This window comes from Bos indicus x Bos taurus, chromosome 8 (genome assembly GCF_003369695.1).
Source record: "Bos indicus x Bos taurus breed Angus x Brahman F1 hybrid chromosome 8, Bos_hybrid_MaternalHap_v2.0, whole genome shotgun sequence".
In the NCBI taxonomy this organism is placed as follows: domain Eukaryota; kingdom Metazoa; phylum Chordata; class Mammalia; order Artiodactyla; family Bovidae; genus Bos; species Bos indicus x Bos taurus.
The window spans coordinates 91,390,087-91,404,705 of record NC_040083.1 but is presented as its reverse complement, the minus strand read 5'-3'; the positions used below and the strand labels follow the sequence as shown (position 1 = coordinate 91,404,705).

Sequence of the window (14,619 nt, the reverse complement as noted above, 5' to 3'; positions counted from 1 at the left end):
ATAGGTCTTTGAATGGAAAATTCTAATCATGCTCTTGACATTGTCATCATTTCCTTGACTCTCCATTGTTAAGGAACAAACAAAATTACCAAGGGGAAGAAACATACAGCTCTTTAAAATGCAAAATTTTTTCTGTATCATTTATTTCTTCTCTTTTATTAGTTATACACAAATGTCAAGCCTCATATATTTTTTTAAAAAGGACTTGTGTAATCAGAGGAGGAGACAGACTAGTGAACACATGGCCTTGACTTTCCTTCAGTGAATTACATGACCAGAGCCCAGAAAGAGAAGCTAAATTCACCTACGCCTGGACTCTCATGTGCTAAGATCACAAAACCTGAGCCATGACCAGAAAAGCTGCACCAAAGGTTTCCCGAGTGAAATGACACAATGTGCCCAGAGACTTGAGTCACTGCCCTGTCCTGAGCTGGAGGTGGACTCCTCACCCCAGGAAGACCAGCCCTGTTTGACTGCTGCCTTCCTAGGTGGTCCCTAAAAAGCCTAACACTGTTACCAGGAGCAACAGAGATCAAGCCTTGAGCCTTTAGAGTGGCCTTCCAAGACCCTAGACTACCAGAGAACTAACCCTGCTGCTACTGCTACTGCTGCTAAGTCACTTCAATCGTGTCTGACTCTGTGCGGCCCCATAGACAGCAGCCCACCAGGCTCCGCCATCTCTGGGATTCTCCAGGCAAGAACACTGGAGTGGGTTGTCATTTCCTCCTCCAATGCATGAAAGTGAAAAGTGAAAGTGAAATCACTCAGTCATGTCCAACTCTTCACGACCCCATGGACTGCAGCCCACCAGGCTCCTCTGTCCATGGGATTTTCCAGGCAAACGTACTGGAGTGGGTTGCCCTAGGGAGTATCAAATAGTGAGAGCTCACACAAAGGAAACCACTTGAATACAAGATCCAACATCACCCAACCACCAGTAACACCCTGTGCAGGACTCCTCATCTAAACAACAAACAAAACAAAAATACAAAGCCAATCATCATCAGACAGGATTACCACCTCACTCAGCTTGCCCACCAGAGGAAAAACAAACAAACAGAAACTCAGCACAAATCTCACTGTAGATGAAGCTTACACAAAACACTGGACCAACCTTAGGAGGGAAAAAACCAAAAGGAAGAAAGAATTCAACCTTCTTCAAGGAAAGAATTCAACTTTCCTTGGAGCCTGGGAAAAGGAGACCTCAAACACAATAAGGTAAAATAAAAAAAATAATGAAAAGGCAGAGAAATACTACACAAATGAAGAAACAAACTAGAAACACAAAGTTCAAATAAATGAAGAGGAAATAGGCAAACTACATGAAAAGGAATTCATAAAAATGATAGTAAAGATTATCAAAAACCTTGAAAACAAAATGGAGAAAATATAAGAATCAATTAACAAAGACTTAGAAGAATTAAAGAATAAACATACAGAGACAAACAACACAATTACTGAAATTAAAAATACTCTAGAAGGAATCAATTGCAGAACATCGGAAGCAGAACAAATCAGTGAGTTGGAAGCAGAACGAATCAGTGAGCTGGAAGATAAAATGGTGGAAATAACTTCTGAAGAGCAGATAAAGTAAAAAGAATGAAAGGAACTGAAGACAGCCCCAGAGACATCTGGGACAATATCAAAAGCATCAACATTCGAATTATAGGGGTCCCAGAAGAAGAAGAGAAAAAAAAAGGGTATGAGAAAATTTTTGAAGAGATTATAGTTGCAAATTTCCCCATTATAGAAAAGGAAATGGTCAATCAAGTCCAAGAGGCACAGAGAGTCCCATACAGGATAAACACAAAAAGAAGCACTCCAAGACACATACTAATCAAACTAAAAAGACTAAACACAATGAAAGAATACTAGAAGCAGCAAGGGAAAAGCAACAAGTAAGATACAAGGGAAACCCCATACGCTTAACAGCTGATCTTTCAGCAGAAACTCTGCAGGCCAGAAGGGAATGGCAGGATATATTTAAAGTACTGAAAGGGAAAAATCTACAACCAAGATTACTGTAACCAGCAAGGATCTCATTCAAATTTGATGGAGAAACAAAAAACTTTTCAGAAAAGCAAAAGTTAAGAGAATTCAGTACTATCAAACCAGCTTTACAGCAAATGTTAAAGGGATTTATATAGTCAAGAAATACAAGAGAAGAAAAAAGATCTACAAAACCAACCCCAAAAATTAAGAAAATGGCAAAAGGAACATATATATCAATAGTGATAGTGAAGTCGCTCAGTCGTGTCCGACTCTTTGCAACCCCATGGACAGTAGCCAACCAAGCTTCTCCGTCCATGGGATTTTCCAGGCAAGAATACTGGAGTGGGTTGCCATTTCCTTCTCCAGGGGATCTTCCCGACCCACGGATCGAACCTGGGTCTCCTGCATTGTAGTCAGACGCTTTACTGTCTGAGCCACGAGAGAAGGCCATATATATATCAATAATTACTTTAAATGTGAATGGATTAAATGCTCCAACGAAAAGACACAGACTGGCTGAATGGATACAAAACAAGACCCATATATATGCTGTCTACAAGAAACCCACTTCAGGCCTCAAGACACATACAGACTGAAAGTGAGAGGATGGAAAAATATATTCCATGCAAATGGGAAGCAAAAGAAAGCTGGAGTAGTAGTCCTCATATCTGACAAAATAGACCTTAAAATTAGGAAAATTACAAGACATAAGGAAGGACACTACATAATGATCAAGGGATCAATCCAAGAGGAAGACATACAATTGGAAATATCTATGCAGCCAACATAGAAGCACTTCAGTACATAAGACAAACACTAACAGACATAAAAGCAGAAATTGACAGTAACACAATAATGGTAGGAGACTTAAACACCTCACTCACACCAATGGACGATCATCAAAATACAAAATTAATAAGGAAATCAAGTCTTAAATGATACACTAGATGAGATGGATCTCATTGATAACTTCGAGACATTCCATCCAAAAGCAGAAGAATATACCTTCTTCTCAAGTGCACATGGAACATTCTCCAGGATAGATCACATCTTGGGTCACAAGTGAAACCTCAGTAAATTTAAGAAAATTGAAATTGTATCAAGCATCATCTTCTCCAACCACAATGCTATGAGACTAGATATCAATTACAAGAAAAAAAAAAACTGTAAGAAACACAAACACATGGAGATTAAGCAATCTGTTTCTAAATAACCAACAGGTTACTGAAGAAATCAAAAAATTTCTAGAAACAAATGACAATGAAAACACCACAACTCAAAACCTTTGGGAAGCAGCAAAAGCAGTTCTAAGAGAGAAGTTTATAGCAATACAATCTTACCTCAAGAAACAAGAAAAACATTGAATAGACAACCTAACTTTACACCTAAAGAAAGAAAGAAAGAGAAGTCGCTCAGTCGTGTCTGACTCTTAGCGACCCCATGGACTGCAGCCCACCAGGCTCCTCCATCCATGGGAACAAAATAAAAAAAAAAAATTAGTAGAAGGAAAGAAATCATAAAGATCCGAGCAGAAATAAATGAAAAAGAAATAAAAGAAACAATAGTAAAGATTAATAAAACTAGAAGCTGGTTCTTTGAGAAGATTAATAAAATTGACAAACCGTTAGCCAGACTCATTAAGAAGATAAGAGAGAAGAATCAAATCAACAAAATTAGAAATGAAAAAGGAAAGGTTCCAACAGACAATGCACAAATACAAAGGATTATAAAAGATATTATGAACAACTATATGGCAATAAAATAGATAACCTGGAAGAAATGGAGAGATTCTTAGAAAAGTTCAATCTTCCAAGACTGAACCAGGAAGAAATAAAAATTATGAGAAACCCAATTACAAGCACTAAAATGGAAGCTGTGATCAAAAATCCCCAAAAAAACAAAAGCCCAGGACCAGATGGCTTCATGGGAGAAGTCTATCAAACGCTTGCTGCTGCTAAGTCACTTCAGTCGTGTCCAATTCCGTGCAACCCCATAGACAGCAGCCCACCAGGCTCCCCCTTCCCTGGGATTCTCCAGGCAAGAACACTGGAGTGGGTTGCCATTTCCTTCTCCAATGCATGAAAGTGAAGTCACTCAGTCGTGTCCGACTCTTCGCAACCCCATGGACTGCAGCCTACCAGGCTCCTCCATCCATGGGATTTTCCAGGCAAGAGTACTGGAGTGGGGTACCATTGCCTTCTCTGATCAAATGTTTAGAGAAGAGCTAATGCCTATCCTTCTAAAACTCTTTCAAAAACTTGCAGAGGAAGGAACACTTCCAAATTCATTCTATGAGGCCACCATTACCCTGATACCAAAACCAGACAAAACAACACAAAAAAGGAAACTACAGGCCAATACATGCAAAAATACTCAAAAATTTTTAGCAAACAGAATTCAGCAACACATCAAAAAGCTCATACACCATGCTCAAGTAGGACTTATTCTAGGAATGCAAGGATTCTTCAATATATACACAAATCAATCAATGTGATACACCATATTAACAAATTGAAAGATAAAAATCATTTGATCATCTCAATAGATGCAGAAAGAGCCTTTGAAAAAATTCAGTACCCATTTATTAAAACTCTTCAAAAACTGGGCCTAGAAGTAACCTAACTCAACATAGTAAAGGCCATATATGAAGCTGAAACTCCAATACTTTGGCCACCTCATGCAAAGAGTTGACTCATTGGAAAAGACCCTGATGCTGGGAGGGATCAGGGGCAAGAGGAGAAGGGGACAACAGAGGATGAGATGGCTGGATGGCATCACCGACTCGATGGACATGGGTCTGAGTGAACTCCAGGAGTTAGTGATGGACAGGGAGGCCTGGCGTGCTGCAATTCATGGGGTTGCAAAGAGTTGGACACGACTGAGTGACTGAACTGAACTGAACAGAAAATATTATTCTCAATGGTGAAAAACTGAAAACATTCCCCCTAAGATCAGGAACAAGACAAGGTTGTCCGCTTTCAACACTATTATCCAACATAGTTCTGGAAGTCCTAGCTTCATCAATCAGAGAAGAAAAAGAAATAAAAGGAATCCAGATTGGAAAAGAAGAAGTAAAGCTCTCACTGTTTGCAGATGACATAATACTGAACATCAGTTCAGTTCAGTTCAGTCGCTCAGTCGTGTCCAACTCTTTGCGACCCCATGAACTGCAGCATGCCAGGCCTCCCTGTCCATCACCAACTGCCGGAGTCTACCCAAACCCATGTCCATTGAGTCGGTGATGCCATCCAACCATTTCACCCTCTGTCATCCCCTTCTCCGCCTGCCCTAAATATTTCCTAGCATCAGGGTCTTTTCAAATGAGTCAGATCTCCTCATCAGGTGGCCAAAATATTGGCGTTTCAGCTTCAGCATCAGTCCTTCCAATGAACACCTAGGACTGATCTCCTTTAGAATGGACTGGTTGGATCTCCTTGCAGTCCAAGGGACTCTCAAGAGTCTTCTGCAACACCACAGTTCAAAAGCATCAATTCTTCAGTGCTCAGCTTTCTTCACAGTCCAACTCTCACATCCATACATGACCACTGGAAAAACCATAGCTTTGACTAGACGGACCTTTGCTGGCAAAGTAATATTTCTGCTTTATAATATGCTGTCTAGGTTGGTCATAACTTTCCTTCCAAGGAGTAAGCGTCTTTTAATTTTCATGGCTGCAATCACCATTTGCAGTGATTTTGAAGCCCCCCACCCCCCCCAAAAAAAAATAAAGTCAGCCACTGTTTCCCCATCTATTTGCCATGAAGTGATGGGACCAGATGTCATGATCTTCATTTTCTGAATGTTGAGTTTTAAGCCAACTTTTTCACTCTCCTCTTTCACTTTCATCAAGAGGCTCTTTAGTTCTTCTTCCCTTTCTGCCATAAGGGTGGTATCATCTGCTTATCTGAGATTATTGATATTTCTCCTGGCAATCTTGATTCCAGCTTGTGTTTCTTCCAGCCCAGCATTTCTCATGATGTATTCTGCATATAAGTTAAGTAAGCAGGGTAACAATATACAGCCTTGATGTACTCCTTTTCCTATTTGGAACCAGTTTGTTGTTCCATGTCCAGTTCTAACTGTTGCTTCCTGACCTGCATACAGGTTTCTCAAGAGGCAGATCAGGTGGTCTGGTATTCATAGAAAACCCTAAGGATACTCTCAGAAAATTACTAGAGCTAATCAGTGAATTTAGCAAAGTTGCAGGATACAAAATCAATACACAAAAATCACTTGCATTTCTATGTACTAACAATGAATTATCAGAAAGAGAAATTAAGGAATCAATCCCATTCACCATTGAAACAAAAATAATTAAATATCTAGGAATAAACTTACCTAAGGAGACAAAAGAACTGTACACAGAAAATTATAAGACACTGATTAAAGAAATCAAAGATGACATAAACAGATAAAGAGATGTTCCATGTTCCTGAGTAGGAAGAATCAATATTGTGAAAATGACTGTAGTACCAAAGGCAATCTGCAGATTTAATGCGATCCCTATCAAATTACGAAGGCATTTTTCACAGAACTAGAACAAAAAATTTCACAATTCATATATAAACACAAAAGACCTCAAATAGCCAAGACAGTCTTGAGAAAGAAGAATGGAGCTGGAGGAATCAACCTTCCTGATTTCAGATTATACTACAAAGCTACAGTCATTAAGACAGTATGGTACTAGCACAAAAACAGAAATATAGACCAATGGAACAAGATAGAAAGCCCAGAAATAAACCCATGCACCTATGGGTACCTTAATTTTGACAAAGGAGGCAAGAATATACAATGGGGCAAAGACAGCCTCTTCCATAAATGGTGCTGGGAAAACTGGACAGATACATGTAAAAGAATGAAATTAGAACACTTCCTAACACCATACTCAAAGATAAACTCAAAATGGATTAAAGACCTAAATGTAAGACCAGAACCTATAAAACTCTTAGAGAAAAACATAGGCAGAACACTCGATGACATAAATCAAAGCAAGATCCTCTATGATTCTCATCCTAGAATAATGGAAATAAAAACAAAAGTAAACAAGTGGGACCTGATAAAATTTAAAAGTTTTTTCACAGCAAAGGAAACTACAAGCAAGGTGAAAAGACAACCCTCAGAATGGGGGAAAATAATATCAAATGAAACAACTGACAAAGGATTAATTTCCAAAATATACAAGCAGCTTATACAACTCAATACCAGAAAAACAAACCACCCAGTCAAAAAGTAGGGAAAAGAGCTAAACAGACATTTCTCCAAAGAAGACATACAATTGGCTAACAAACACATGAAAAGATGTTCAACATCGCTCATTATTAGAGAAATGCAAATCAAAACTACAATGAGATATCACCTCACACCAGTTGGAATGGCCCTCATCAAAAAGTCTACAAACAATAAATGCTGGAGAGGGTGTGAAGAAAAGGGAAAGCTTTTGCACTGTTGCTGGGAATGTAAACTGATCCAGCCACTATGGAAGACGGTATGGAGATTCCCAAAAAAACTAACACAATGAGGAGATTCCTCAAAACCACCATATGACCCAGCAATCCCACTCCTAGGCATATACCCTGAGGACACCAAAATTGAAAGAGACACAAGTATCTCTTTGTTCATTTCAGCACTATTTACAATAGCTAGAATATGGAAGCAGCCTAGATGTCCAAGGACAGATGAATGAATAAAGAAGTTGTGGTACATATACACAATGGAATATTACTCAGCCATAAAAAAGAAATGCATTTGAGTCAGTTCTGATGAGGTGGATGAACCTAGAACCTATTATAGAGAGTGGAATAAGTCAGAAAGAGAAAGATAAATATTTTTATTCTAACACATAAATACAGAATCTAGAAAAATGGTACTAAAGAATTTATTTACAGGGCAACAATGGAGAGACATAGAGAATAGACTTATGGACATAGGGAGAGGGGAGGAGAGAGTGAGATATATGGAAAGAGTAACATGGGAGCTTACATTACCATATGTAAAATAGATAGCCAACAGGAATTTGTTGTATGGCTCAGGAAACTCAAACAGGGGCTCTGTATCAGCATGGAGGGGTGGGATGGGGAGGGATATGGGAGGGAGTTTCAAAAGGGAGGGGATATATGTATACCTATGGCTAATTCGGAGAAGGCAATGGCATCCCACTCCAGTACTCTTGCCTGGAAAATCCCATGGATGGAGAGCCTGGTAGGCTGCAGTCCATGGGGTCGCTAAGAGTCGGACACGACTGAGGGACTTCACTTTCATGCATTGGAGAAGGAAATGGCAACCCACTCCAGTGTTCTTGCCTGGAGAATCCCAGGGAAGGGGGAGGCTGGTGGGCTGCTGTCTATGGGGTTACACAGAGTCGGACATTACTGAAGTGACTTAGCAGCAGCAGCATGGCTAATTCATGTTGAGTTTTGACAGAAAATAACAAAATTCTGTAAAGCAATTATCCTTCAATGAAAAATAAATCAACTTTTTAAAAAGGGCTTGTGTATCTACAATTTTAAAAAAGAATAAAAACTAATGTCTTTGGAAATAAATTGTAAGATGGAAACATGATAGGAAGCATTTGTTTCCATGAAGTATCTTTGGATGTTTTTAACATTTAAAAATTTTTATTTTATATTATAGTTGATTTACAATGTTGTATTAATTTTAAGTATATAGCAAAGTGATTTAGTTATATGAATAAATATATCTATTATTTTTCAGATTCTTTTCCCATCTAGGTTATTACAGATTATTGAGTAGAGTTCCCTATGCTAAACAGTAGGTCCTTGCTATCTATCTATTTATATAAAGTTATGTGCATATGTTTTTTGTTTCTTGGTTTCTTTGCCTTCATTTTTAAATTATTTTACTAATTTTTATTGGAGTATCACTGCTTTACAATGTGTTAGTTTCTGCTGTACATCTCTATATTCTTGATAGCCTTTTGTATGTGCATGTGAAAAAAAGAGCTAGCTATATTTTCAGTTTGTCTTCCTCAATCATCTTGACAGCAATACATCTTTTTTCAACTATACAATCCAATAGTTAAAGACAAAATGTAGGTAATTAGCTCTTCCACATGGCTTGTCAAAGAGATTAATGGTGAAGTAACAGTTTGGAAACCAAGTAAAGCCCTAGACCAAGTGAAGATACAGAGTCAAAGCTAATTAATTAAAACTCTGACAACAAATTACACCTTCTTCAAGCTCCTCCTTCATCCTTTCCCCTGCCTCTCTTGCCTTGAATAACTGTTGTCCCAGAGATTTGGTTTATCATTTTCTTGATTTTTTCTGAATATTACTTCTATCACATATATATGAATTCCTAAAAATATACTGATTTGTTTTTAATGTTTTTACGTTTACACAATGGATTCATGCTGCAATCTTCTGAGACTGATCTTTTTACTTAGTGTTGCTGAGTCATCCATATTATTCCATATCATTCGTATGTTTCACACTATATAACATTCCATTGTATAAATATTTCACATTTATTTACCCATTCGCTTGTTAACATTTAGGTTGTTTCCAATTTTTGCTCTTATAAAAAATGCCTCCAAGAACATCCTTAACCATATCTCCTGGTCTAGTTGTGGAGGAGTTCTTTAGGAATGTACTTAAAGTTGTTTGTCTTAGAGCATATAAATCTTCAGCTATATAAAGTAATAGCAAACAGTTTTCCAAGGTGGGTATATCAATTTGCATCCCCACAAGCAATGAATAAGTGATCTTACTGATCTACATTTGCTTCAACACTTGGTTTTACCAGAGTCCTTTTTTTTTTGACAAGTTTTTGTTGATGTTTTAGTACTTATGCTAAACTGTACATTCACAAGGCCTCATTCTATTATTAAATATAAAAGTAAAAGAGGGTTATGCATGACCAATGATGAGAGTATTTCATAGGCCAGAGACTGTAATTTAACTAATTTTGTGTTTTTAAGGTCCAGATGAGGGTTTCTGGGAGAAGTAGATAGGGAATCCTAGCCCTAGTAAAGACCTGAAAGATGGCTTCTGAAAAATATCTTGAAGGGAAGGGCAGAAAGCCTTGGAATACAATGTGCCCCTACTACACAGTACACAAATCATTTCTCTCCTTTCTGGACTCACCTCTTTCACTCAGAGAAGTAGCAGATCCAAGGTAATCATACCTAGGACATTTCTGAGTCTTTTGAGGGAAAGATGGTGAAAGCTTACTATGTCCTTGTTACCAGGTCTGACAGCAATATCAGATGTGGTGGCAACAACTCAGGAAATTCTTAAGCGAAACACTCATCTGAGATTGTATTTTCTTCTAGGGTATGGCATTGGTCTCCCTCCCAACTCTCCTTTTACCTCCAATATATCCGAGCTAATCAGTCAATACAAATCACATGGGTTTATGGACGTGCTGCATGACAAGTGGTATAAGGTGGTTCCCTGCGGCAAGAGAAGTTTTGCTGTCACTGAGGTAAGGGGGAAACTGCTGATAATGTTGATGCTTTGTATAGCTTTACCTTGAAGAATATTAGAAAATGCTGTCATATGTGTCAGTGGCCAATAATCTAGGCTATTACATCTTCTAGGATTCACCATGATATTTGCAGCTGCTGTTTAGTCGCTAAGTCGTGTACAACTCTTTGCAACTCTATGGACCATAGCCCACCAGGTTCCTGCGTCCATGGGATTTTCCAGGCAAGAGTACTAGGTGGGCTGTCATTTCCTTCTCCAGGGACCATGATATTTAGATTACTCCTAATTTCACTTGAAGAATGACTATCCAATAGGAATTTTCAGTAAAACAAGTTTGTCTTGGATTTAACTGTGATGCTACTTTGATGAGTAAATGTCTGAATTTCTATCTTTTCCCTACATATTATATCCACAAATGCAGAAGAAATGCTATTCTGCATTACAGTAATAGTATCTGAGACTGACATTAACAGTGTTTGGTTTAACAGTTAATTGCTGGTCATGATGTGGATTGCAAAATATCCTCAAGATCTAATATCCCAGGGGTCCAGTGATGGATCCTGCTTAGAGAAACAGACATAACCAGGTAATTCTTAAATAATCTTAGATATTTTTCAACTGAAAACAATCAACTCATTTATTTTATGTATAGGAAGCTAATATCCAGAGATCCTAAGTGATTTGCCCAAGGCACACAAATAACCAGAAAATACATCTTTCTAAAAAAAAAAAAAAAGAAAAGAAAAGAAAATACATCTTTCTATCATAACACTCTGCCTTTATGATATAATTAGAAAAGAAAACTGCAAAGTGAGTCAGAGATTGGATAATTAAGATAGGAGACTAAAAGGTGTAATAAGAGCCAGACTCCAGTATTTAAAAGAGAAGGCAAATAAAACAGTACAAGGTCAGCCTGACATTTAAAAAAAATCTAAAGCTGATAATAATGACTCCCAAGAGCCTCTCTTCACTAACAACTGTCGAATTTGTATTTCAACAATGACTCTTCTTCTCAGCTCTAGAACCATGTATCTACCTTCTTGTTCGACACCTCCACTTGAATATCTTACACGCATCTCACATTTAATTTGTCAAAACAGAACCCTGATCTTCTGTCCTAAATCCACTTTTCTTCCTTAAGGTCTTGGCACATGCTGTTGCATCCTTCTTCCTAATTACTATTCCTCCCCCTACCCTCCCAACATTAACCCCGCTAGTGCCTTCTCATTATAAACTCTCAGCTGAAATCCCCCTTCTTCAGAGCCTTCCCACAATCCCTGATGCAATCTGAATCATTGTTGTTGTTCAGCCACTAAGTTGTGTCTGACTCTTTGTGACCCCATGGACTGCAGCACACTAGGCTTCTCTGTCTTTATTATCTCCTGGAGTTTGTTCAAATTCATGTCCATTGAGTCAGTGATGCTATCTATCTCATCCTCTGCTGCCCTCTTCTATCTCTGTTTATAATCTCATAGCTTATTGAGAAGACAGTCACTGAGTAAAGATTTAAAGGAAGGAAGCAGGAAACTAAGGGATTAGAAAACTAGCATGCTCTGTTTCTTACCATGTGACAAAAACTGTATTTGGGACATTAACTGATTGGTTCTAACTACAACCCTGTAAGGCAAGAATTTTTATATTTATTTGGAGATATTTTCACTTTCAGTTCAGTTCAGTTCAGTCGCTCAGTCGTGTCTGACTCTTTGCAACCCCATGAATCGCAGCACGCCAGGCCTCCCTGTCCATCACCAACTCCTGGAGTTCACTCAAACGCACGTCCATTGAGTCAGTGATGCCATCCAGCCATCTCATCCTCTGTCATCCCCTACTCCTTCTGCCCCAATCTCTCCCAGCATTTCCTACCATTTGTTGTGACCAGGGTTAATTCAAGCCAAAATCTCCAAGTGATCAAAGCTGACAGCAAAACATTAGATAAGATGAAGGGAGCCTCCCCATCATGTCCCCAAAGCCAGCAATATGGAATGATTTGCACCTCTCTGATCACAAGCACATCTCTAGGTTGTGCCATTTCAGAGGACCATGAGACCAAGACATCAACTGGATGGTCAGTCTGGCTCCCAGGACAAGCCTCTCAGGGTACAGGGCTCTTCAGACTCAGAACCTAACTCCATCTGGACACATAGAGGGAAACATACATAGACTCATAAGCACTAACATAAATCTAATTCTAGTGTGAAATATCTAACACAAAACATAATAGATTTGAAGCCATACACTTTAGGACTTGCATACTGGCTCTACCAATTAATCACTGACTGACTGAACTATTCCTAGGTCTGAGTTTCTTCATTCATGAATGGATATGAAAGTGAAGGGAAAGTGAAGTCCCTATGTCATGTCTGACTCTTGCGATCCCGTGAGCTGTAGCCTACCAGGTTCCTCTGTCCATGGGATTTTCCAGGCAAGAATACTGCAGTGGGTAGCCATTTCCTTCTCCAGGAGATCTTCCTGACTCAGGGATTGAACATGGGTCCCCCGCATTGTAGGCAAACACTTTACCATCTGAGCCACCAGGGAAGTTGATAAAACATAACTTGTCATTTTGTTCTGAGAATAACAGAGCATTTATGGAAAGACCTAGGAAAAAAACTTGGTGTAGTAAATAGAAGTATTAATACTTCCTCTCCTTCCATCAGGAGAATTTCCTGGGGTTCATAGATATCTTTAGATATCTTCCTACAGCTCTTTCTAGAAGTGGGAAAACCTTCCCAGAAACTCTCCAGTAGATTTCTTCACATTCATTGGCCAAAAATTGTGTCATCTGTCCATCTTTAAGCCAATCAATGGTAAGGAGAATGAGATTACCATGATAGATTAGCCAGCCATGACTCATCCCCTAAGACTAGTAAGGGGGCAGCTTCCCTGGCAATACATAGTCCCATAGAGAAGACCTAAATGAAAGCAGGGTTCCCTTAGGAAGAATGATTCAGGAGAATGGATGCTAAGTAGACAACCAACCACCTGTTTTATACCTTCTCCCATCCTACCTGCTTCTAGCCATCAGTACAATGAGGTATTTGGATATAATCATCTGCAAGCACCCTCCCAGCTTTGATATAGTGATCATGGTCTTTCTTTATGTCATCCTGAGATGAGAATGCTTAATATATTTACCATAAAGCATAATGGTTGAAAGCATGGGCTTTGGAGACAGTTCTAGGTTTGAACACTACCATCTAAGTGATATGAAATGTTACTTGTCCATTCCTAGCCTCAGCTTTTGCAAATTGGGGTGAAAATGTCTATTTCATAGGATTGTCATGAAAATTAAGGCAGACAATGCATGTAAAATAGTGAGCCTATACCCAAATATGATAACCACAAAGTAACTTACATCCTTAAGGATGATGAGATTTCATCATAACCATTCCAGGGCTATATGGATTTATCAGAAATTTCAAACAAAACCAAATTAAATATGGACAAAAAAGAAGACAGGTTTTGAAAAACAAAAAATCAGAAAAGCCATGAACTGTTCAGATGATCCATGCAAAATATACCACATCATTTTTCAACCATGGTTTTTTAATGGAACAAATTCAGGGGAGAGGCATTTGGGAAACTCTGGATGTAGTAAGCTGGAAGCAACTGGATAAGAGGCTGATGTCAGGATCAAGTTATGGTTATTAAGACAACCCTGGGCTGGCTTTCCAGGTCAGCTGAATTTGAAGGGGATGAGGGGTAGGAATGAGAATGGAAGAGAAGTGTACCCTTAATTGGAACTTCAGAGACAGAAATAAAGGAAGATTCTGATAACATCCATGTGGGTGTAGAGTTAGGGGGGCCACCTCCAGCCTCGGGGAATGTTAAGGACACACAGGGAGCACTTCTTTCTCCAGACGGTGGTCTGAAGTAAGGCCTATTCTGGTCTGTTCAGTAACAAGCTGCTTTGCAGGGATGCTCACCTGTGTGCATTTAAACAGCAGAGCATATCCTTGGGCACTGATGACCATGTTTGTCTTGAAGAACCTAGGACAGAATTTCAGGATGTCACCCTCACAGAACCTAAAGGTACAATGTAATTCAATGACATCCATATTCAGCTTATTGGTTGAGCTTGGTCTCCTCTGTGAAGGCCCTCTGCCTGCTGTATTTTCTTTCACTCAATCCTTGGGTCTCCACCTGCTGTTTTGAGGTGGGGAGAGGGTTAGCTTTCTCTCGA

General features: G+C 38.9%; 1 protein-coding gene across 1 annotated transcript in view; it reads left to right on the top strand.

The window, feature by feature from the left end:
- The window catches only part of GRIN3A (glutamate ionotropic receptor NMDA type subunit 3A), a 205,096-nt gene that overhangs the window by 146,402 nt on the left and 44,075 nt on the right, over window positions 1–14,619 (top strand). The window contains exon 6 of the mRNA XM_027550425.1: window positions 10,283–10,434. Coding sequence (XP_027406226.1) covers window positions 10,283–10,434 — 152 coding nt within the window. The remainder of the gene's footprint in view (window positions 1–10,282; window positions 10,435–14,619) is intronic.